The sequence below is a fragment of the Lissotriton helveticus genome, chromosome 6 (assembly GCF_964261635.1).
Source record: "Lissotriton helveticus chromosome 6, aLisHel1.1, whole genome shotgun sequence".
Classification (NCBI taxonomy): domain Eukaryota; kingdom Metazoa; phylum Chordata; class Amphibia; order Caudata; family Salamandridae; genus Lissotriton; species Lissotriton helveticus.
The window spans coordinates 1,229,537,527-1,229,563,722 of record NC_136067.1 but is presented as its reverse complement, the minus strand read 5'-3'; the positions used below and the strand labels follow the sequence as shown (position 1 = coordinate 1,229,563,722).

The 26,196-nt window shown below is 43.2% G+C and overlaps 1 protein-coding gene across 1 annotated transcript in view; it reads right to left on the bottom strand.

Annotated features, from left to right (window-relative positions):
• LOC144762658 (uncharacterized) overlaps positions 1-26,196 on the bottom strand; it is a 1,356,333-nt gene that overhangs the window by 814,313 nt on the left and 515,824 nt on the right. Inside the window, exon 15 of the mRNA XM_078647891.1 lies at positions 4,998-5,048. Coding sequence (XP_078504017.1) covers positions 4,998-5,048 — 51 coding nt within the window. The remainder of the gene's footprint in view (positions 1-4,997; positions 5,049-26,196) is intronic.

The following is a 26,196-nucleotide window of genomic DNA, read 5'->3' as shown; positions in this document are numbered from 1 at the left end:
CCATCTGCCCTTCTAAGTCAGCTGATCCTATTACACACAGAGACCTGGGTCAAAATCAAGCCGGGAGCTGGGACACACCTTTCTATGTGAATCACCACCTCCAAAGGGCGAAAACAAGGGTGTGTTTTAGCACTCTGGCTCTTTAATGTCTTTATGGCAGACCTTCCGGGGGAATTGGACAAAAGCATATCACACGCCCCGAAACTATGCAAAATGTCCCTTTCCAACATTCTATATGCTGACAACTTGGTCTTAATAAGCAGAACACCAATTGGACTACAGCACTTTTTGGATACCAGCAACAACTTTTCGCAAGCAAACACATGACGTATCAATTTAAGCAAAGCAAAAAGTATTGCAATAAACTACACCAGAAAGAAAAGCTGTACTGTATCTGGACAGGCACCGCCTAGCAACAGCAACTGAATATAAATATCTCAGAGTCTTACTAGATAGCAGAGGCTCTTATAAATCCCACAGAGAGGCCCAGCGACAGAAAGGCATCACAACAACACTAGCAATGAAGCCCCTAAAAAAAGCACTACGAAGCCTAACCTTAGATCCACTACTACAGTCATCCAGGCCAAGCAACAACCAGTGCTAATTTATGGAAATTAACCAATGTGAGGGAGGGATGCATTCAATTTGGACAAAATCATCATCCCTGCCTACAGAGCGATCTTCAACGTCCTGACCTATGCATCTCCTACCCAAATTTGGCCAGAATTTAGCATTCAGAAGCAGAATATGGCTAGTAGGGGGGCATTAAAAAAAAGCTGGCCTAAGATCATGGAAGCTGAGCAAGTTTCACTAAACTCAGGCGTTTGGACTGAACTGACCGGTCAGGGAAACGCACCCGCCAGAGAGTACCTTTTAGACTCCCTTTCAAAACTTGTTCTAACAAACCTGTGGGACACCCCTGTAACCCACCAGAGTTACAAGAAGGCAGTAACAAAAGCGACAAAAAAAATATCTATAATCAAAGACAAAGAAACTTAGGCAACAAGGGCACATGGCTAGTCTGTTCTCATTGATTACAAAATCCTTAAACCACAACTATACTTAAGTGCAGGAATTAAAATGAAGACCAAGGAGAAATTCTTAAGGCATCGCCTGGGTATCCTTCCCTTACTCCTGCATCTACCCCTCTGAGAAAGGAAACCAGGAGTGCATACTTGCCATCTCTGTGGAAATGGAAGCGAGGATCTAGTGCACATAATCTGCATCTGTCCAAGCCTACTGGACATCAGACGCACCCTGCTCCCAACCATCTTCAAACAAAAAGGCATTAGGTCCTGCAGACAGGCACTGAAGTTATGCTTCAATCCTACAGTCCTTCAATTAAAGTGCTGCCTCACCAATTTTCTCAGCATAGCAGAAAGGAGACTGCCTTAGACATTACCTCAATTCCCAGCTCCCTAGACCTGCCCATATTGTGAACTCCACGCAGGCCCTGCTGCTTAACGTAACACACCTTTATAAGTATAAACCACCACAATTCCCCAGTTCCAGCAAAGACATTTCTTGATAACAATCAAAGTTATCACTTACCACAAGAGGTGACACTCAAGGCAAAAGCCACATCCTTCATCCAGGAGAATAATAGTATTGGCACAGAATACACCACTGATTACAAGTGGATAAAGTACAGCTCTGCTTCAGTTGAGAAACTATCTGAATATGCAAAGATGCTCCTTCGCCAAGAAAACAACGCAATGACCCATCCCTTAACCACATGGGAGAATTTCGAGAAGACCCTCAGAGAAGAATTTGCCACCAGGGCAGAAACGAAAATAGGAGCAGTAGTAGACACCCTGTCTTCCAATCCAGTCACCTTCCAGATGAGAAAACGTAAATGCTCTATAAACCAAACATTAAGGCAATTACGCAGGAACCCTCAAAACTCAGCCCTGAAAGGATATCTGAGGAAATGGAAGGCAACCTTGAAAAGAACAAAAGAGGACAAAAAAAGGCATGAAAATGAATCACTGTGGCGAAGGTTGTTGCACGATTCAAAAACCAAGAATAGAATGCCTGGTTTTGGAGGACAATTAACTCCCTCCACCGGGCCAGCCACCGAGGAATAAACTCTCATAACACAGAGGAAGACTGGGCAAAGTATCTATACAACCACTTTAACAATTGGAATCTAGAGGTTGAACAGTCTGCGTAGGAATCCAAGATCAGGAGAAAAATCTAGAGAAGAGCCTGGACCCAAATCGAACTGGGACACATGATCTGGGACAATACAGAACAGTTCCAAACCCGGACTGGGTGAAGAATCAACAGACTCCTAGGCATTCCAGAAGAGCAATGAGAAATGCCACGGAATATCAGTGCAACAAATCAGGAGGCAAATAGCCAAAGGGAGGTCAGAAGGTGCTCCAGGCTCCAATGGAATACCGCCCATCTTGTATACCTACTATCCAGAGTACTGGAATAAAGCCCTGGTGCCAGTTTCAACGAGATACTGGAAAAATAAACCATCGTGAAATTCTGGAAGGAATCCACAATCTACCCCATCTACAAGCAGGGAGACAAGGCCATCATAAACAATTATCGTCTGGTCGCTCTAATCGATAACATATCCAAATACTATGCAAGAGTGATGCTGGAAGAACTAACATCTTGGGCTTCATCAAAATCCATTATCCCTGTAAACCAGACCGGCTTCTGCAGAGAAATGGGACCCACCACCAATATCATGACCTTCGCACTGCTGATTGTTTCGTAGATTACAGCACAGCATTCGATCATGTAGACCGTGCAAAACTATGGCAGTAACTGGGAAAATGGGGAATCCCATCTGCCCTTCTAAACCAGCTGATCCTATTACACACAGAGGCCTGGGTCAAAACCAAGCTGGGAGCTAGGACATACCTTTCTATGTGAATCACCACCTCCAAAGGGTGAAAACAAGGGTGTGTTTTAGCACTCTGGCTCTTTAATGTCATTATGGCAGACCTTACGGGGGAATTGGACAAAAGCATATCACACGCCCCGAAACTATGCAAAATGTCCCTTTCCAGCATTCTATATGTTGACAACTTGGTCTTAATAAGCAGAACACCAATTGGACTACAGCACTTTGTGGATACCAGCAACAACTTCTCGCAAGCAAACACATGACGTATCAATTTAAGCAAAGCAAAAAGTATGGCAATAAACTACACCAGAAAGAAAAAGCTGTACTGTATCTGGACAGGCACCGCCTAGCAACAGCAACTGAATATAAATATCTCAGAGTCTTACTAGATAGCAGAGGCTCTTATAAATCCTACAGGGAGGCCCTGGGACAGAAAGGCATCACAACAACACTAGCAATGAAGCCCCTAAAAAAAGCACTACGAAGCCTAACCTCAGATCCACTACTACAGTCATCCAGGCCAAGCTACAACCCGTGCTAATTTATGGGAGTGAACCAATGTGAGGGAGGGATGCATTCACTTTGGACAAAACCATCATCCCTGCCTACAGAGCGATCTTCCTCCTCCTGACCTACGCATATCCTACCCAAATTTGGCCAGAATTTAGCCTTCAGAAGCAGAATATGGCTAGTAGGGGGGCATTAAAAAAAGCTGGCACAAGATCATGGAAGCTGAGCAAGTTTCACTAAACTCAGACCTTTGGACTGAACTGAGCGGTCAGGGAAACTCACCCGCCAGAGAGTACCTTTTAGACTCCCTGTCAAAACTAGGTCTAACAAACCTGTGGAACACACCTGTAACCCACCAGAGTTACAAGAAGGCAGTAACAAAAGCGACAAAAAAATATCTATAATCAAAGACAAAGAATCTTAGGCAACAAGGGCACATGGCTAGTCTGTTCTCATTGATTACAAAATCCTTAAACCACAACTATACTTAAGTGCAGGATTTAAAATGAAGACGAAGGAGAAATTCTTAAGGCACCGCCTGGGCATCCTTGCCATACTCCTGCATCTACCCCTCTGGGAAAGGAAACCAGGAGTGCATACCTGCCATCTCTGTGGAAATGGAAGCGAGGATCTAGTGCACATGATCTGCATCTGTCCAAGACTACTGGACATCAGACGCACCCTGCTCCCACCCATCTTTAAACAAAAAGGCATTAGGTCCTGCAGGCAGGCACTGAAGTTATGCTTCAATCCTACAGTCCTTCAATTAAAGTGCTGCCTCACCAATTTTCTCAGCATAGCAGAAAGGAGACTGCCTTAGACATTACGTCAATTCCCAGCTCCCTAGACCTGCCATATATGTCAACTCCACGCAGGCCCTGCTGCTTAACGTATCACACCTTTATAAGTATAAACCACCACAATTCCCCAGATCCAGCAAAGACATTTCAATGTCGGGGAAAAAAACTAAAAGATCAAAAACCCCAAACAACTGTTGCGTATTTTGCACTTCGACTAGCATTTACCACCCAGCAAGGACATTTAAGAACTCTGCGATAAATATTCAGGTTGCCAAATTCTTAATTTCGTCTGAGGGTCCATTTGAATCACAATCTGCTCCCAGCTGCCCACTGGCCGCCGCATCACTACCATCGGGGGTTGCTAAGATGCCATCATATGCTTACAATTGACACAAGCGGGAAACGTGTTCTTATTACTGAATGTCACCAAATGTCGATTTTACAGACTACTGATTTTATTGCATGAAACGTCTTCATTCTAACATTGGCACACAATGCAAATAAAGATTTACTTACTTTCATCTCGGATGTACACATTTCCCCTGCTGTTATTTGCTTAAGTTGTTTAATGCATGGAAACATATGTTATATTTGCTGTATATACATTTTTGTACCAACAGCTGTAATCACCCCAGAGAGTAGTTACTTGAACAGTATGTCCATGCTGCTGGTTATAAATACATATTAGCAATACTGCCAGATCGTACTTCCAAAAGAGCATTGATTTGTGCAGAGCGGTGGGTTACCTTTGGCAGTAATTATCATACAATACATTTTGGAGATTGTATTGACACCTTGAATGATGATTACTTTAATAATACCTTTTTCCTTAACGACTGGTTTTGGTCTCGCATCTTTTGCTTTTGCAGGCTCTGCAACAAAAAATGTGCTTCAATTATTATCTATTAAGTAAAGCCCTATTAGCTAAATCCCTAAAGTGAATGAACATATTAAACGGCCTGTATTAATACACATAAATAGAGACGAAATTAATTTTCTTGGATTTCAACCTGCCTTTGCAAGAGCGATTAAAGGCTTTACAGCGAACAAGCATTTACATACATTAAATGCTAAGGCAGATTGGCACTGATCCATGGAATTACACTATAGAACGCACTGATGATATAATAACCTGTTTTACAATTTTACAATATATCTGCCATTACATTTATCGAGATTCATAACATAAAATCATTTTCTGACCATCAGGTATAAGTGCTATTAAAAGAACAAGAGGAGTTTGACGTGCTTCTGAAAATGTACACAATACAGCGGCTTTACCTAATATGGTCTGAAATCCCTCTCTTCATGGAAAGTAAAAGACGTGTTTCAAATCTCTCTCCCCCCCCCCCCCCCCCCTTCATGAACTCACCCCTCTTTCTCTCCCTGCCTTTCCCTTTCTATTTCTCTCGTTCTCGTACTTTCGTTCGCCCCTTCTCCCTCTCGATTCATTTCAAATTCTTTATTCTATTAAAACGATTATCCTTAAAAGAGACAAGTGCATACATATATATAAAAAAACACACTAAAAATGTCCAACATACAGATAAAAAGATCACCAACACAAGAAAACCCAAGTTATTCCTAACCATAAATAAATCAAAAGTGGTCATCCTAGCCAAGGCGACGTTAGGCCTATCTGACACACAATTCAAATACAGACTAATGTAAATTACAGATACTTCCTAATTCTTATCGCAAATAGTATACATTTCGCGGCAGCCCAATAGGCGTGAGCTGAAGGCAGCGATGGGATATAAATCAACGCCTGTCTGCATTGACAAAGGTTAACAGTCTTGAGGATGTGAACTAAGGGCCTCATTTACGAGGCTGTGCGTCACTTTTACGCCGTCGGTACCTCACTTTTTGTGACGCACCAGTGGCGTAAAAAATGCACCTTGTTGCGCCATATTTACAAAGTGACGCATCTAGGTAGATGTGTCAGTTTGTAAACCCCTGCGCCACATTATACCTGTGCCAGGTATAATATATGCAAGGGGGCGTTTTGACGCAAGAAAGGGTCATGGAAGTGATGCAGTGAAATCTATAAGATTTCACTGCGCCATTTCTTGGCCGCTAATGCATCAAAATCTTACGCCTGCTTCATGGCAGGCATAAGACTGACGCAGGCACTAACAACATGGGACTTGCCCATGTGAAAGTACATATTGCTGGAGTTGCGTCACTTTTGTGACACACTCCAGCAATGCGTCACTTTTTCTCCTACAGATACGTCAGAAATACTGACGTATCTGTAACTCCTTGCGACATGATGCGTCATAATATAAATATGACACATCAATCATGACGCAAGGAGTGCGCACTGAGAAGTGACGCATCGCTGCTTTTATGCAGCGATGCGTCATTTCTCATAAATGAGGCCCCTACTATCCTCTTCAAATGTGCAGATAGAATGTATAAAAAGTGAATTGCTGCTTTTGGGAATGTCACTCACAAGGACACACCGGTAGATGAATAATATAGGTCAAAGCTGTGAAAAAAGCAACTAATGGATGCATGATGTTCAATCTCAGGCGGTCAGCAAGAAACTATTGGTTGTTCTAGACTCACTTAAGATAGGGCTCGATATCTAAAGTTCTCCCAGCAAGCATGTAAGCTGTGACCGTACTTTTCAGAGTCTCTGTGCGCTCCCTTTCTTCCTGACCCATAGTAAGACATTTTAATTTGACTTTTTCTTTGTGCACAGAGGAAAGGGACTTTGGTTCGTAATATAGCTTATGCATAGTCAACTTGCGGCTGAGTTCATTTACATATATGTAAGCCAAGGTATTTTCAGGACATTGTGTTTCTGTAGACAACAGGGCTGGACTGGTCATACCGGGTGTCGGGCGTTTCCCTTGTAGGCTGAAGGCCAGGAGGCCAATTTCCCTTAAGGGACCCGATTGTCACCTATCGGCCGCTCTCACTATAGGCTTGTGCAATGTAAATACAAGCCTCAGTGCAGTGAAACGGAGCTGCCTGAGACTGCCTATGCAGCGAGGGGGCCAGTCTGACATAAATGCCCAGGGCTATTTTTTGGCTCTCAGAGCAGCCCTGTAAGACAATCACTCATTACCAGGCTCACATGAAGCCTCGTCCTTTGTCCAGATACTCAGCCAGAGGAGGAGGGGTCATAGTTTAATATAGTCCATAATATAATCTATGCCTACCCCTGAATGAAAAATATAGTAAGCAGTACTTTAAGGGATGGATAACAGCCTTTTCAAACACCCATCTTAAACCTGCTGAATGTCACCCGCTGCCCTCAGACTCAGCACCCCTGCAGCATAGGTAGAAATCAGTACATGTTTCGCTCTGTATACTGCGACCAATTCTTTAACGGGTTTCTTCCACAATTTCAAGTCAAACTTAAACAAAGCCTCAACAGAGTTAGCAAAAGCAGCCGACCTATTATCATCAAATAAAACCCCTACATAGAGAAAGGTTAAAACAGAGATCATTTAAAGGCAGTTCACAAAGAAAGGTCGCATTTTATATCACTTGAGACCAAGAACCATCACATGTGTCTTCAACTGATTAATGATAAGGTCTAGAACCTCCATAAAAAGATAAAAGTTGTCCAAATGTCTCTGGAGTCCAAGTGAGGTCCAAGCTAGCAGCAACTCATCATCCACGTACAATAAGGCTGGCACATCACATGAAGCGAGCATGCTCTCTGCACATCCAGACCAAACCTAACAAGGAATTTGTCCAGTTTGTTGATATAAAGGGTGAAAAGAAAAGGGACAAGTAGTCACTTGACTGGTAGCTACCCGATCCCACACCTCGAGCATGACCTTAGTGATCGGTGAGGAGCATAAGCTTCATGGCAGCTGCGTCGTCTGCAGAAACCCGACTTACCACAAATGCACACTTGTGACTGCACGATTGATAGACAACCAGTGCTTCTCCGATTTCTCACTGGTCCACTCTACTACGTACCTACGCTGGGCCGCTTGATAGTAATGGAGGAGGTTAGTAATACCCAGACCTTCCATCCTTGGAGATCTTTAGCCCTGATCCCATTGCACCCCAGGTCTCCTATCTGCCCGAAAGATCCAATTTACCTCCCCTTACAGTGTCATTATCATCCTTGAGGGAGGTTCCATCGGTAGAGTTTGGAATAGGAACAGAATCTTGGGGAGGATAGTAATTTTGAGGGCAGCCACCTGCCCTAGCTAGGTAAGTTTATACTGCATCCACTGGGTCAGGTCCTGTCTTACATGTCAAAGAAGGGCACTGTAGCTATGCATCGCTGTCTCTTTCACAGTGGAGGCTAGTTGGATCCCCAAATAGGGGATGGACGTGGCTGCCCACTGGATAGAATATAGGCAAGCTAGCCGCTCCTCTGCTGCAGAGGGGACCTAGAGGCTGAGGGCTTGGGACTTTGAAATATTAATGCAGAAGCCCTTTGCCCCACCAAAGTTCTCTACCTTGGCCAGGAAGGCTGGAAGGGATGCGACCGGATTATCTAAGGCGACAATCTCATTGCCTGTGTAGAGGCTAATAGTGTATTCTTTGCTGTCAAATGTGACCCCAGTGATGGCAGGGTTGTCCCTGAGAAGCTGGGTGAAAGGCTCCATAAATAGAACAAATAACAAGGGTGCGAGAGAGCACTCCTGACACTTGCCTCTACGTTTGGGAAAGGGAGTGGAGATCTATCCATTCACCTGAACTGTCACCCTTGGTTGGCTATAATTGCTAAGGACCCATGCGCTGAAGCAAATACCAAAACCAAAGTGGGAAAGAATCACATCGAGGTCGGGCCAGTGGACTCGGTAGAACGCCTTCTCCGCGTCTACGGCCAAAAGCATAATTTCTCTGGTGGAGCTTTGGGCCTTGTCAATCAAATGGAGGAGACGTTTGGTATTGTCACTGCATTGTCTGTGGGGCACAGGCATAAGGGGCCCAAGATGCTCAATCAGAATGCTAGTGAAGAGTTTAATGTTCAAGTTAAGGAGAGATATCAAGCGAAACGAGCCGCATTGCTGTATGTCTTTCCCCAGTTTATGAATTACCATTAAGGAGGCATCCAGCATAGAGGGTTGCATTGTACTGGGTCCCGTTATTGAATTAAAAAGGCAGGTCAGGGTTGGGGTTAGTGTGGAGCAGAATGTCTTATAGAAAAGCGCCAGAAAACCATTGGGTCCTGGTAAAATAGGAGGCTTTTGACGGGCGATCACAGAGATAACTGCCTCTATCCTGATCCGACGGTCCAGACTATCAGCCTGCTCCAGTATAAGGTGCAGTGTACGTGCGTCTCAGAGGTATAGGTCCAAGCTAGCAGCAACTCACTGGACGGGAGCCTCTGGTGCTAGAGATTGCTCTGAGTCAAGGTCTTAATAAAAATCCCCAAAAGTAGATGCTGTGGGGATGTTTCACACAACTGCTGTGTTGTCTTTAGTCACCAGGGAGTCCACAATCATGGTCTGCTGCTGCACCCATAGCCTATTAGCCAGCAGCTTCCTGCATCTATCCCCTCCTACGTAAAAGGAATGTTGAAGCCGTAACAATGCGTATTTGGCTTTTTCAATGTCTAGCCCTGCTGGCTGAGCTTGCGCTGCTTCTAGCCCGGGCCAAACCCTCGGGCACCTGTGCACTTGTGTATGCTTTCTAGCTCCTGTACTAGGTTATGCAGATGCTCCCTCTTGTCACAGCGGAGCTTGTTATCTGCAGCCGATATGGCTATCAGCTTCCCCTAATGACTACCTTCAATGCTTCCTATAAGATGGTGACCGAGGTGTTTTCAGTATCGCTAATAGCTAAGCAAACTGTGATCGCTTGGGTGAGTTTCGTTACTACTTCTGGTCTATGTAGGAAACTCTACCTCAGTCGTCATGCTCAGAAAGTGCAGTGCACCAGGAGGAGAGCTAACATAATGGTTGCTGCTTGTTCTGACAGTGAATGTGGTTCTATCTCTGTGACTAAGGTTAGAAGTTGGAGCTCCCTTGTACCCAGAAAGTGGTCCAGTGGTCCAGTCTCTTCAGAGAGGCTACCAAGGCCCTGACATGGAAACAGCGAGAGCCCAAGTGAGTGTGTTGCCTCCCACAGGACCAAGCGGGCTACTAGGAAGTGAACAGGGTCCAGGCACTGTGTAATGTGGTAAGCACTCGTGCAGACAGTGCAAGCACCATGGCGTACTGCTGCTCAGCCCTTACTTGCATGTGGCTGATATTGTGGGGGTTCTCAAATATCTCCTGGGTGCCCAAATCCAGTTGGGTGCAGTTCAAGGCTATGTGCGTGGCCTCCTGCATATCCTCAACTTCTCCTCCTGCCCTCCATGGACCCTAGCTCCACTCTCGCCCTCCACGCGCATAGGGCCAGTTGCATCAATGAGGCCCCCAGCCTCCCACGAACACTTGAGGAGGGCCGTGGCAGGATGGTGGCAGGGCTCCGCCAGCTGGGGCCATCTCAGTTACAGGGGGTGTGGCATAACAGCCCAATTAATACCGCCAGGAATCGGGCACCGCCATTTTAGGAGCGAGGAGCCACCGAGTCATCACTGTGTCGGCCCAGGGTCTCATGCAGAAGGTCTCCTGTGCAATACAATGATGTCAGTGGATGTCAGTGGATGCCCGACTGTCTCTGCTGGGTCACCCAGCACTTCAAGCCATTCGCTGTGTCGTGAGAAGGGTGGATGGGGACGTCCGATCAGCGGCAGGGACAGAGAGAGCGGGAAGCACGTCTTACCTGTCAGCAATCTGGGCCACTGTATCTAAAATCCATTTTAAAAGAGATGGTTTCTCTTCTGACATTGGATAGGATCATTGGTCAAAACATGATAAACAGTCAACACAAGTTTACTCAAGTTCGAGGACTTTATCTCAAGGAAAATGTACAGAAAATGTTTTGAAGATGGTGGACCTATGGTCACCTTTTAGCAGATATCAGTTGAAAACTCAGTGGGTTCTAAATTCCTTTATCTTTTGAAAACATAAGCACAACACAGAAACAAAATGCACTCAAACATGGCCTTACGATTATAGTCAGGCAAAATGTCATGGATTGTACCTGGCCCTGCACAAGACGCTCTAGGGGAAAAATTCACAAAAGTATCATACACAATAGGTGTAGACTATTTTGGTAGCACACGTGATCATTGTAGCCTAACTGCTGGCTCAATCTCTAGCTTTAGTCACAGAAGTCCACCCTTGTTTGAAAGGCCAGAACTCTGATACTTTGGCAATGAGTAGTAGTGACACATGTGGGGGTCTAGATTCCTGTTCTGTTTGTGCAATCTCTCTGCAGTCACCTGCACATGGCTTCTACTGTGGCAGGGAGGGAAATGTTCCACCCACCCAGGGAAAAAAATAACACCTACTTTCCTACGGCTGAGCTCTCCAGGCAGCTAACTTATTTTCCTTCTATAGAATAACCCAATTATCTGATTGGACTTTTGCTTTTCTGCGCTGTAACTGCAGAAAGCACAACAATTTTATCTTAATGCAGGAAATGAAGAATACATTTGTTGAGAGCTCACCATCACTATAGGGAAGGGCTGGGTTATTATGGGTTGGATGTTTTGGTGTCAGGATGCTAATTAACTAAGTAGATGTTATTTCCTGCCACAGCCATTCTTGCTGTCACCAGATTTGTGCAGAACGTCTCACAAGTGCCTTCTATAGTATTCATCCCTAATACTACCTCTTCTCATCAAAGCTGCCATATGTGTATTGGGCAGAATGTGCCAGTGCATCTCATCATAGTTGGCTTTATAATTATGCTTCGGAGAGTGGCAATACCTCTCAGAAGAGATCAAATACTTCTATTGGAAAACACCAGCACTTCTCAGCAAAGTGTCTACATATTGGCTGAACAGTGAAAACGTCCTCTTACTGCCCTTCTAAGCAGGAATGCCTTCTAAGTATGGCATCTATGCACTTATTCAACAGTACCAAAACATATCAGCAGGATTGACAGTTGTAATTGGACTGGACCAATTGTAATTGTTCTCCGAAGACTCTTGATGGCAATACCAGACCCTTTTGCAAGGGCAGCCACATGCTTCTTTTGCAGAATGCCAAAATCTCTTAGCACAGCTCTCACAAACACTTCGAAGCAAGGCTGTATGATATTTAAAATACAGTACCTTTGTGATACTATTGTTTTAACAAATGGCCTAACAGTTCTGATCAGGGCTCCATTAGATTTATTGTATAGAAGAACTCAGTAGTTTTTTTAAACCTTTCATAACATGGTATGGTTCCATAGAACCATACCAATGATGTACAGAATGACTGCCATATGTGTGTTGAACATCACCAACATTCTTCAGCAGGCTGATGTGCCTTTAATGGGACAAAGCAATACTTTTCATAAGGACTGTTGTATGTTACATTGGGAGTAACACCACTTCTTATCAGGTCTCTATAGTTTTTATGGAGAGTACAAAAAAAGCACAGCAGCACAGTGCCAAAACTTCCCAATAAGGCGCATACATCCTATTAGGACTCCCCAAAGTAAAACTTCTCGGAAAAGACTGCATAACTTTATTGAACAGCATTACCATTTCTCAGGTATTCTTTCCACTGTCTAAGCTGTGATAACTTTATTAGATGGTTCCAACACGTCTCAGCAAGGTTCCTGTATCTTTATATGAAAGTACAAAATCTATTCAGCAGGACTGGCATACTTTTAAGGGAAAAGTGGCACTTCCAAGAAGGCCAATTATACTTTCAATAGACAGTACTAACATTTCCCAATAAGGCATTATACGTTTACATGAAAGTATATAATCTTCTCAGTGGGGATGCTGTACATTTAAATGAATCAGTACCAGCCCTTCTCGTCTGGATGCTAAACTTTCGCTGGACCATGCCCACACTTCTCAGCAAGGCTGCCATATTTACATTGAAAGGTTTGATTATTAATAACTCTCATTTTGTAATGTGTTTTAATCCAGTAAGGCTAAAAGGGTAGCACAATTTACAGCTGACATTTGTGATTAGTCTGCAGGTTCAAATCTCAGCAACATTGCATGTAATCCTTTTATCGTTCAAAAAAATGATTACCAATTTTGTTTGGACAATAATAATTGTAATTATATTTTCATTGAAAAACGCTTAGGCCTAGATGCTATACTAATTTTATTTTTATTTATTTGACCTGAAATTTCAAGTTAAAAAAACCAAATACTGGTTATTTATTCCTTCCTCCTTGTATTGAAATGTAAAGGATTGGGAAAAAAAACATAAGAGTGCAGAGTTACAATTTTTTTTCAATTAGAGGTCTCTCCAGTCCAATCACAGCAGATTTCCTTATAGATGGCATACCAAGTGCTCCCAGGAAATGGCCTGGTTTCCCCTATAAATGCAGACACTACAAGAAAGCCTTTGCAAAGAGAGTGCTTTAGGCTAACATGAATGGACTGCCAGACGTTACGCCTCATGGCTTGGGGTTAATTGAGGGTCTGGATGAATATATATTAAAAACTGCTTTATTTTTATAGAGCTAAAGGGTCCATAATTTGACCTTATGTCCCATAGTTTTTCAGTGCTTAACTTGTAAAAAACATATGTTCCGGGGCCCTCGTCAGGAGGTCACTGCAGTTTGCACCATGCTTTGCTGCTGTACTTAGTCAGCTACCAACCATCACACTGCTAAAAGTGTTATAATTAATTGGGTGGCAGGTATTAGTTGTTTTGAATTTATATTGCATTAACAAACAACTGTTTTCCTGCTCATCTTTAAATTACAGAAACAGTGCCTCCATGTGGCAGCTGTAACAAGTGCAGGTTCTGGCTAAGTGCTGGTGCCGGCAATTAAGTGCTGGTGCCCAGCACCGGAAATCACAGGCTCAAATTAAGCACTAGTTTTGCTCTGCAGGACATGCATGGGCTGTTCTGAGCACTAATCCCACAGGCTGCCGTGCTCCAGGACTGAGAGATTTTCTAATGCTATACGTTTTACAAGGTCAGGTTCGAAAGAAGCTAAAAGACTTTGTAAGGTGCACACTTGCTTCTGAATATGTAGGGCCCCATTCACAAAACAGAGGTACATTGTGACATATGTAAGTTATTAAACCTAAAGAAATGAGACCATTCCCTTGGAACATATACTAGATCTAGCTACAATCAGGCTATGGAGCATTCGTTACTATAATCACAGAAGCATACAGTGTATTTCAAAAGGTACAAAAACATTTATTAAAATGACAAAAAACAAACCAATTCACATTTATACATTTTACATTTCTTAAAAACAAATAAAATTAATTCGTAAACTAATAAAACAATTAGACAGATTCTTGTAACCTGCACAATATAACAGACAGACTGAAGTTGCAAAACATGAAAATTGTGAAATACAGGGTGTACATTCGATACTCCAATTCGATCTCTCCCTAGTCTTGTAGACTAATACTTGTATATCAACGAGGGAGGAGGAGATATGAATTGTACTGAGTTTGGGCGTCGACGCGTTTCGGTGGTTCTGTCGTATTAATCTTCCACCTTTTTCAAGACTACAAATTCGGTGTCTGTCTTGGTTCAGAGTCTTTACAGATATCCTGTATTTGCAAACAACGTGGTGTAATTAATATAAACCACGACGATGAACAGATGAAGTACTTCTCAAAACTGTCCGTGTTGTTCCATCTTTAGAGTTAGTTGGTATCGTTAATTATGCAGAAAAGTGTTTTAACTTAGGTTAAAAAGCATGAAGTTGCTGGTCCTTATTGCCGCCGTCAAAAATGGGAATTCTGGATATGAATTTCCAATCGTCTGGGCGGAAGCCTCGAGAGGTACCTGAAACCCCGAAGCAGCGTGATTGATCCGCGTGTAAAGGAGAGAATTCTTCTCCTCTCGAGGCTTCCGCCCAGACGATTGGAAATTCATATCCAGAATTCCCATTTTTGACGGCGGCAATAAGGACCAGCAACTTCATGCTTTTTAACCTAAGTTAAAACACTTTTCTGCATAATTAACGATACCAACTAACTCTAAAGAAGGAACAACACGGACAGTTTTGAGAAGTACTTCATCTGTTCATCGTCGTGGTTTATATTAATTACACCACGTTGTTTGCAAATACAGGATATCTGTAAAGACTCTGAACCAAGACAGACACCGAATTTGTAGTCTTGAAAAAGGTGTAAGATTAATACGACAGAACCACCGAAACGCGTCGACGCCCAAACTCAGTACAATTCATATCTCCTCCTCCCTCGTTGATATACAAGTATTAGTCTACAAGACTAGGGAGAGATCGAATTGGAGTATCGAATGTACACCCTGTATTTCACAATTTTCATGTTTTGCAACTTCAGTCTGTCTGTTATATTGTGCAGGTTACAAGAATCTGTCTAATTGTTTTATTAGTTTACGAATTAATTTTATTTGTTTTTAAGAAATGTAAAATGTATAAATGTGAATTGGTTTGTTTTTTGTCATTTTAATAAATGTTTTTGTACCTTTTGAAATACACTGTATGCTTCTGTGATTATAGTAACGAATGCTCCATAGCCTGATTGTAGCTAGATCTAGTATATGTTCCAAGGGAATGGTCTCATTTCTTTAGGTTTAATACCCTATTTCCCTTGACTATTCCAAGGGGTTCCTCTCTCCTTTTTTACATATGTAAGTTATGCCTGTGTAATGTATTTTATATTGGTCAGCTATTTCTAAACAAATTCCCATTTAGGCAGGATAAATTTATGCAAACTGTAGATATTAGAATTACATCATGAAATTCTTGAATAAAGCTATTTCACCATGTCCTCAAGTCTATTTGCGTGCATTTTATTTATTTCATAGTGTATACATTCCTATTTTAGAAAATAAGAATAAATCCTAATTTTAATCAGTTTCCTGCACTGGCAGACTGGCATTCTGGTACACAAACAGGCCTGGTGCCACACACACACATTTGCACCATAGTGGAAAGGTGTGTGCATGATATCTAGCATCAGTTTTGTATTGGAATGAGACCCATCCAGTACAAAATCTGATGCCTAGATTGTTTTATTTACATTTTACACATTGGAAGTGTGGCATATGGTGCAGCACATATGCAATAAGTGAAACGTTTACTTAGAGCCTGCCTAAAAGCCAGGTCTGACAATCTGTTGATGCATAGAAGTGCAAAGGTGCACAAAGGGCTATTTGCGTGCCTTTACGGGCAACTTTCATGCGAAAAAAAAGTTTTATGGCAGCAAGCAAATACTTTATCAAGACTTCGCAGCGGTCAGCGTCCCTGTGCATCACTTTGCAGCAGTGCAGTCTTGATAAATGTGCCACACAGTGTTCGTATATTTAACATGCCCAAGCAACTAATGTTAATGGGTGCTGTCCTAGACTCTGAATTTTTGAAAAATTCCACAAGTGATAAAACAACACCTTCAGGTTTTTTTAGCCACCATGTCAAAAAAATTGTCTGTAAAATTAATTGTTTGATGATAATTTTAAAAAACCTTTCATGGAGCAGAACTTCTCTAAAAAGGATCAAGCACTCACTGGGCCCGATTCACAGAATGAACTTAAGACTCAATCCTAAACTTACTACTATTTTGGTATTCACAGAATGCACTTACTACTTTTGGCATTCACAGAATGAACTTACTACTTTTGGTATTCACAGAAGTTAGGATTTTGTCTTAAGTTTGTCTTAAGACAAACTTAAGACAGACTTAAGACAGACTTAAGACAGACAAGACAGACTTAAAACAAACTTAAGACAGACTTAAGACAGACTTAAGACAAAATCCTAACTTAAGTCTGTCTTAAGTCTGTCTTAAGTTTGTCTTAAGACAAACTTAAGACAAAATCCTAACTTCTGTGAATACCAAAAGTAGTAAGTGCATTCTGTGAATACCAAAATAGTAGTAAGTTTAGGATTGAGTCTTAAATTCATTCTGTGAATGCCAAAAGTAGTAAGTGCATTCTGTGAATACCAAAATAGTAGTAAGTTTAGGATTTAGTCTTAAGTTCATTCTGTGAATCGGACCCACTGTGATTGATTGATTGGAAGGCTGCTGCTAACCGAACGTTTTCACACTGCGTTTGATGAGGAAGTCAAAAGCAGGAACCAAGACCCCAAACTTGAAATGGCTGCATGTTTTTCAATTGTGAAGCTTTATTATTTTACAATGGTTAAAAGCCTCATCTTTTTTTACCAAATATCGGAGGTTATACAAATAGGGCGAACTTAGTTAAAGGGAAAGAAAAGTCTGCCCCTTGGAATGTTTATTTAACCATGCAGACCATTTCTCTCACTTGCATGCAAGATTAGCTTATTTCGACATATATGACACACAGACACATACAGAGCAATTCGAATAAAATATCACCCTTCCTGGCCTGTGAAATTCAAGGGGGTGCAACAAAAATGTTGTCTGGTCCCACCCTTACAGCCCCCACACGTCTCTCCCATAACTACGGGCCTGCACACAAGGGGAAACATTCCTAAATATGAAGAATGTTCAACTGCCACCATGGAAGAGGTTATAAGTACATCAACCTGGTGTATATTCCAACCAAACTAAAAATCATGGTTAACTCTTGGGCAAAGTGCATTATGTTTATGCAATTGTGTGATATTTTTGCATATGTAGTCTCAATTCCTATCCATTTCCTAAATCTAAGCATTGTTTTTTCTATTCCCAATCCCGGGTGCACCTGTCCAAACACTTTTCCCGCCCTTTCTAAATATATATATTTTTTACTTTGACTCATGCTAAGTTTCTGTCTGTAGAGTGGTGGTAAAATAGGCAGTGCTATCCTCTTCTCACCCACATACCTTTTATTTTGTGCCCGATTTAAGTTGCTTGTTGATGTATAAAATACTGATATACAGTTGGTAGCTGTACTGAAGTACTGGGGACAGGCAAACAGGACACATTGTCTCTAGAGTTTGTTAAGACAGTCGACCAATCCCTCTGAGTGGTGGAAATAAGTGGTGTTGTCCTGTTGGTGACATATAGGGCCCTATTCACCTAGAAAAACTTAAACGTTTGGTCTAAACTTAGACCAAATTTCTAAGATTACGACTTTTGGAATTCACAAAGGACATTTACAAGTACTATTTTTATGTCCGTACTTTGAGGCCAAGGTGTTTCCCGAGTGCTGACATGAAGATAGTACTCCTAAATGTCCAGTTCTGTCGGGGGCAAAGCGATTGTTACTTTACTAGGAGTCCATGATACCTGCTTACAATTCATCTCTGATGCCATTTTCCTGTTATGAACTCCTGTATTAAGGAAACAATGAAGATATTAAACCTGTGGAGGTCAGCAGAAGCATGTTCCTCAATGTCGCCTCTCTTCCAATGTAAGAGATCAGTATTAGCAATTATTCTTATTATGACATTTTTATTAGAGGTACTCATCTATTGATTTTTATTAGTAAGTTACTATTATTTATCACTGCAAACCATATGGTAATATTCTTTATTGTTTTAATGTGTTTTAGTCGTTCAATGTTTGCTAATATTGTTTGTTATCATGTTATTTTAGTAGGTAAAATTATTAACAACTACAATGGATATATGGATTCAAATTTCAAGGGTATTTCTAAAGAAGGCACATTGAGCTTAAAACCAATAGAGCGTTGTACAAGAAGGTGGAGTGGAATACAATATTGAAAAAGCACTCATGTGGCATCCAACGGGGGGCTGGGTCGGACAATGGGGGTGTTATTGGTTATGGAAAGGGTATTCCTTGAAGATAGGTGTCTTTAAATTCGTTCTGAAATGGCACAGGGAAAGAGTTTGTTTCAATGTAGCATCCTAACCTTGACAGCATTTTGGGTTTTTGGCAGGATGGGACAGCCCAGACCGTCTTTGGGCTAGTTTAGGGCTACAAACGTTGGGCTGGTATGAGGCAATTTAACCAGCTATTTTTCTGTCACTGGCCACCAATTTAGATAAAGTGACACAGTGGCCCGTGATGAGGACATTAGTGAATTTTAGAGTAGTGAATTTTTTCGTTACATTTGGGTCAGCGATGTATTCGGAAAAGCGAGTCAAACAAGCACCTGCTGTCAGATGCAGGTCTCATGGATCTGGTAGCCCAGAGTGTGCGGGTTTCTGCACGCCCGGCGAGGCGTGCTGTGGGGGTGTGGCTGTGGCACTTATTTTTTGTTTAAATCTTTTTATTAACATTTTTAGCATTTTGCACAATTTTAGGAAAAAATCCTGACAACGTACAGTGTGAATGCGGCAGCGTTAGTCAATAAAACATGTACAAATATGCCAAATAGGTGCTCTAATGACAGAGGGATGGAGTGGGAGGTAGGAGATGGCTGGGGCCAGAGTGTGGGGGCACAAGAGAGAGGTGGGGAAGAAATAGTGTCAGGGTTCTTGACCACAGGGGTGGATGGAGAGGGCCCTACAGAGCTTGTGACGTAGCTAATCAAAGGAAGGAGAGTAGTGGGTGTGGGGAAGTGGAGCCCACGTGGGCGGGAGGGGGAGCAGAGGTCTGACATGTCAGCAAAGAATCAAGCAGTAGGTCCCTCCACAGCATTAGTAGCAGCCATGTTGGAATGGAGCGAGGTAGAAGACGGACGTGATGAAGAGGGGAAGGGGGAGCAAGGGGAGAGCATAGGATGGAAGGTTAAGACACCTCTCAAGTTGTACTCAAGGGGAGTCAGACGAGGGGAGCGGCCTCAGCGAGAAGGTAGGGCACTCAAAGGGGGATACGCTGGTAGTGGCAGGACATAGGTGGGATGAGGCAACGAAGAAGCAGGGGCTCCACTAGTCCAGGGGAGAGGGGTGCGCTGGCTTTACGTCTCAGAGCAGGGCATAGAACAGATAGGCAGGGGCACTAACTCTGGCACTCCGGACCAACCTTATGTTTTGCGGGCATGTTGCAATGCAGGAGTGTTGCGGTGATTCTGCACATACACAGAACTATGCACAGGAAAACAAGACCTCAGTCAATAGGTGGTGTACCAACCTACCACGTCCTTACCCAAAATCCCTTACCGACTAACTATAGTGTCTCATTCGTTCTCCGTTTACAGCAAAGCTACCAATGATTATACAACCCAGAACACGTAACTCTATCTTAGGAATCACAGGAGCCAGACACTCTTTCGCTTAGCCAGTCATACTAGTCCTCAATGCGAGTAATCAGAGACACAGTATAGTTTAAAATGTTTATTTCAAATAACGAGCTCTGTGGTGCAGTACACAAGCCAATACTAGCAGCAGAATGCATAAACACAATATTGTCAGCATTGTTACAATTCCATAGAATACAAACAGGGATAGCATGTTATAGAAAACAATGGAAAAGGACGATAAGACCTAACCATGCTCCCTGTGACAAGATATAGTTTAATATTGAACAGAAGACCTCTGGGCTTTGTCAGCAGACCCCTATACCTCAAGGCCTAGATGTAATGTTCACATCGCAGGACAAACACGGTTCTTCTCTCTGGAAAGGTGTCTCTCCTTGTGCGCAAAAGCAAGTTGTGGTTGCAATATTAAAGTACACGATTTCCAGAGGTGCAGCTGTGTGTACCTGTTATGTCTAGGTTTGAGGGACAGATCAGAACAGAATAACAAGGGGCATTGTTGTTTAACCTTGAACATCGTCTGCAGACTAAACCTCAGAGCACAGCAAAGAACCTGCAAAGCAGACAGCTCTCATGTGTAAAGGGGCACAAATAAAGTCTTGTGAAATAGATGCTTGCAGTGTCGGACACGAAAGCAGGTTTATGGCAGCGAAGCTCATGCTAATTTAGCAATCGTCGACAATGGACCTATAAGCCTTATTACAGGAGAGCAGACTCAGGAGATTCATATGTTGCTCATTGGTCCCAAGAGAAAGAGATGGCAGGGTCTAGTGAGGCTAGCCCGAGGCCAACATGGCATAGTGACGTTGCTGCCATATGAAGGTCTGGGGTGGCCTTGGTAGTGCAGCAAACCCTGACGGGTCAGGACAGCCCCTGCAATGGAGGACCACCATGAGGCACCAAGAATAAGGGGTGCAGTTAAGAGGGCTTATAACGGCCCCTGGGTATCCCTTAGTGGCAGAAAAGGGGCTGGCCGCAAGGGGGCCAATGCAATTGGATACACAGGTTAGGTTATCCAAAGGCGTGTGAGAGTGCCTTGACCCTCATCAGCAGTTGGACTATGAGGAGAGGAGTCTGAAAGTAAAAAGGTGAGCTGGTAGAGGATTTACCCGTAGACAAAGACAAGCGCCTCTAGAAGCAAAGTGGGGCATGGGGGGGGGTTCCCCTAATGTTGTGACTAGAGTGTTGCAGGACGGACCTGCTGATCTGGAGACCCGCCAAAAGGTGAAGGTGGACATGGAACCCTTCTAGCTGGTTTGGCAGCTGGATGCAGTGCAGAGAACGTCCTTGATGTCAGGTAAGGGCAATAGTAGAGGGGTATTGGGGGTAAAAAGGACGATGTCCAGTGGGGTAGAGGCATGGGGAGACACGGGAAATGGAGTGGTACGTCTGAGAAAGGGTCTGTACGTCAAAGAGGCTGGGGTGGGGACAGACATGCAGCTGTTAGCGGCTCAGACAGTGACAGGCAATAGCAGAAAACAGGGCCAACCCAGATCATGCGACCCCGATGTCATCAGTTACACCACAGGGAGGACGTGACGGGATTGGAGCGTGGGAGCATAAGGTCAGGAAGGGGAGCAAAAGGATAATAAGGAACCTAAAATTAAGAAACTCCTGTACATGGGGCTATCAAAACCCTTGTGTGCCCATTTAATGCTGGCTACCAAGGAGTAACTATGAGAAGGGAAGTATGTGGAGCTCCTGAAGTTGCTCCAAAGGCATCTGCAGGCAAAGCAGGTTTCCAAGTAAGAGGAATATGAGCTGTCCAAGTAAAGTGGCCCAAAGTGTTAGCAACCATAGAAAATTTTGATAGCGACATTCTTGATTGTACCAAGTATATTCAGGAAAAAATAAACAAAAACGGTGCATGTAAAGTTCAAATATAAGAATGTGATCAGAAGGGCTCAGAATACATATATGGGCCAGGCATGGGCTTAATATGATGAGGAGTTTTGCACACATTTAGCGTGGTATCCAGAGGCAACGTGGGTAGAAAGTGACAAAGATCTCTGGCATCAGATAATGGGCACGGAAAAAGTCATGAAGACCTTATTTACGGCTGTTGGTCACCTTCTGGTATACCGGCCCTGTCAGTAGCGCTCCTCCAGATGAGGGATTAGGGTGGGAGCAAAGACACAATGGGGAATGCTCAGGACATGCTGGAATTTCAATATAAGGGAGTACTGTGTGTTCTGGCATGAGTGCTCCAAGTGTGGAGGGAAACACACACTGTTGCGGTGCTATGGGGCAGAAGATAGCAGTCAGGTGCAACAGACTGGGCAGAGGAATGAATACCAAGGCCAGCTGGTAGCACCCAGGTAATCAGGCACCAGGGAACCAGGGAGTTCAGGGTTCACAGGGGAACATGTGCAAGGGCTCATACACTAATTGAGGTAGAGCACATGGATTACTAGTTGGCCCCAAACCACAAAAGAGAAGATGCAGATTTGTTGATTGCAGGGTTTCAGGAGGATTTTAGATTTGGGTATGAAGGTCGAAGGGTACGTCTGTGGGGGGATAATTTGAAGCCAGCACCGTCACACAAACAGTTGGTGCGGGCAAAGCTATAAAAAGAGGTATAGGAGGGTAGGGTAAGGCCTCTTCCAGTGCATGGTCAATGCAGGACCTGATAGTCTCACCCATTGGCATGATGCCAAAGAAAGAGAGGGGGCAATTCATGCTAATACAACACTTGGCATGTCCGGTAGGGGTTTCGGTCAAAGATTCCACATCAGAAGAAGGGGGCATCATTGTCGTATTTGTCAGTGGACGTGGCCATGATGGAGCAAGTGGGTCCTGGGGCTTTGTTGGTTAAGTGCAATATGAAATGCCAGTACACTCAGAGGATTTCAAGTTGCTGTGGCACAGTTTGATGGCTCATGGTATGTAGACAAAACAATCCAATGGGGTGATCCATCTCATGTGTGCTGTTTGAGAGATTGAGTATGTTTTTGCAATAGAGCTTCACGAGTCAGACAGGGAAAGCCAGGGTAGCACACTACCTAGAAAATTTCTTTTTTGTGGGTCAACCCAGTTCTGCGGACTGTCGACAACAGTTGGGAAGTTTTCAAGAACTTATGGGTGACATTGGAGTCCTACTGGCACAGGAGAAAATAGCTGGGCATGCACAGTGCTGTCATTTCTGGGCAATGAGCTAGATTCAGTAGCCATGGAAGCGTGTCTCTCATTGGACAAAAAAGTATGTATGCAGCTGTTGCTAGACGCTATGCTGCAAAAGCAAAAGTTTATAGTCAGGGAGGCACAGGTTGCTCTAGGCCATCTCAACTTTGACTACCGGGTAGTGAGGGCGGGGAGGACTTTTTGTAGGTAGCTCGGTTCGTCATTAGCAGGGCTATCTCTGCCTCATCACCACATTAGATTGTTGATAGGGGCAAAGGAGGATTTCCATATGTGGTGCAGGGTTTTGGAGGAGTTCATTGGCATCCCGATGGTAACCCCACAGGACTGGGAGTGGAACGTACAGATATCTTTTGATGGCGTGGGAGGGCTAGGTTTCGGCTTGCATTGGGGGTAGATGGTGTGTGGAAGAGTGGCTTCTGGACTGGAAGTGGGGGACAGGAGAATAGCCTTCCTAGAATTTTTCCCCCTAGTAGTGGCGGTGATGCTTTGAGGTAGAGAGATGGAACACAATCAGGTACTTTTCTGAATTGACAAGATGGCAGTCGTACATGTGGTCAAAGACTATCTGCATGAGATTAACATGTGCTCAAACTGTTGAAGGTTTTTGTATTAGGCTACTTGAGACATTATGTAATTTTCAGGGCAAGGCATGTGCCGGGGGAAGGGGTGAGACAATGACATTGTGGATGCTCTGTCTAATTAACAATGAGAGAGGCTCCATGGGCTGGCCATGGACGCAGACAAGGACAAGACCCCAATGCCAGGAGCAATGTGGAGTATTTGCAAAAAAGAATGCTTCAGTTGGTGGTAGTGTCTCTGGTAGAATCCACCAGAAAGCCATCCACGCAGGCTTGGCAGAGGTGCTTAGACAGTGCTACTAGGCAAAGGTCAGAGGTATGGCACAGGGAGGAGGACATAATTCAGTACATACTGGCATTGATCGAAAAAGGGTTATCCAGAATCACGATTGTAGGGAAATTTGTAGGAAATGCATTAATGGGCAAGCACCTGTTGGGCTATGCGTCATCAATCAGGGAGTCTGGGAAGAGGATGCAGGAGGGTTGGGCGAGAGAACAGGGTTGAAAGCGAGATTTTGGAGGTCATTGTCAAAACAGCTCTTGGGCAAAGTGTGGGAGTCATGCCAGACTTACGGAACAGCAGGAAGGAGAGATGTCTGTTCTCCACACTAATGTCTTGGATGTTTTTTGAAGACTTCAGAGTGTCTAAAATGGTAGGGATTGGGGAGTACCAGGATTAGTATGGGAGGATGTTGGGGACAGGAGGAATAGTTTGGAGTTGCTCATTCAGCAGTCCAAGACTGATCAGAGAGCCAGAGGGAAGACAGTAGTCTTGCAGTCTTTCCCAATGTTGAGAATGTGCCAGGTGAAGTTGATTAACAACTTCAGGGCACTTACCGGGGCATCAGAATGAGCAGTGTTCAGCCACATGGATGGCACAGGGGTGGCGTCTTTCCAACTACTATGGGTATTGAGGAAATCACTGTCAGAAGTGGGGGAACCTCCAGGACAATATGGCACACACTTGTTCAGGATTTGGATGGCCACAGAAGTGGCATGACAGGGATGGGGCTGGGGCAGGATTATGCAAATTGGGTAGGTGGCAAGTTAAAATGTAAAGAGGAGGGACTGTTTAAGGGAGGGGCCTAAGGACATAGGATAATGATTGTATAGTGAAGTTTAGTTTTTTAAGGATTAGGCCTTGGGTCAATCCCCTTTATTCCAATGTACATAACACTGAATAGAGTGGTTGTTTGATGTAGTTAGAAGAAGTACATTTTAATTCACAAACCATGTGTTTGAATGTTTATCAAGGAGAAAATATGAAGATATAAAGCGACAATTTATGTAAAAAAAATCAGCTACCACAGATCTCTATTGTCAAAAAAAGTGGAGAAACGTATTTTTTCCGTTGAACCTGGCTGCACTATGATTTCACAGGGTATCATCTATTGACGCTTTTTCAAGGTAATTTATATTTTGAAAACACTGCCCCACTCAATCACACATTGGTACCATCACAAACTCAGTGGACCAAACACAAAGCAAGGTTGGTGCAATTTACCAAATTTTTGGTGGTCTGTATTCTCTTTTTTCGGTGTCCTTTATACATCCTTTGTAATTTTCATCCTCCACAATCTAAAAATATGCACAGTGCTTAAATATCAAATGTGTTAGACCAGCGGTTCTCATGGGGTCCCTGGCGACATAGAAAATGTTAAAATATTGACAGATTAATAGTGTATAAATAAAGAAGTAAAATTGAATATGGAAAATGGAAATTTTAAAATGTTTCGTAAATGTAAAGGAATTTAAAATTGGGGCTAAAAATTAAGTTGATGTCCTCAGATTGATTAGTGAAAATGCATCAAACAGAATACAGGTCCACATGTATCGACATTTGTAATAGCGATTACCTAATAGCGATTTACTGAGAATCACAAGTAGGTAATCGCTTTTCCCATTGATGAAGCTCATAGAGTTTCATTTAGAGTTTCTTAGGAGTTCACAAATTGACCTACCTCATTAATTTTAAAAAGGTAGATCGCAATTTGTGACCCCCTAGGAATCACCAAAATCACAGGAATGGTGGCCTTCTAGGGTCAGTAGACCACCATGTCCATGATTGCATTTCAATAAATCAATCATGTTTTTTTTAAAAGCAGCCCATTGTACTTTAAGGAAAATGGGTTGCATTTTAAAGAAAAAATGAAAAGATTTCTTTTCATTTTTTAAGAGCAGGCAGTGGTCCGCGGGACTACTGCCTATTCTTAAAAAAAATTTTTGCCACCATTTCAAAAGGGGAAGGTGTCCCTTGAGGACCTCTCCCCATTTGCAAATGGGTTGTC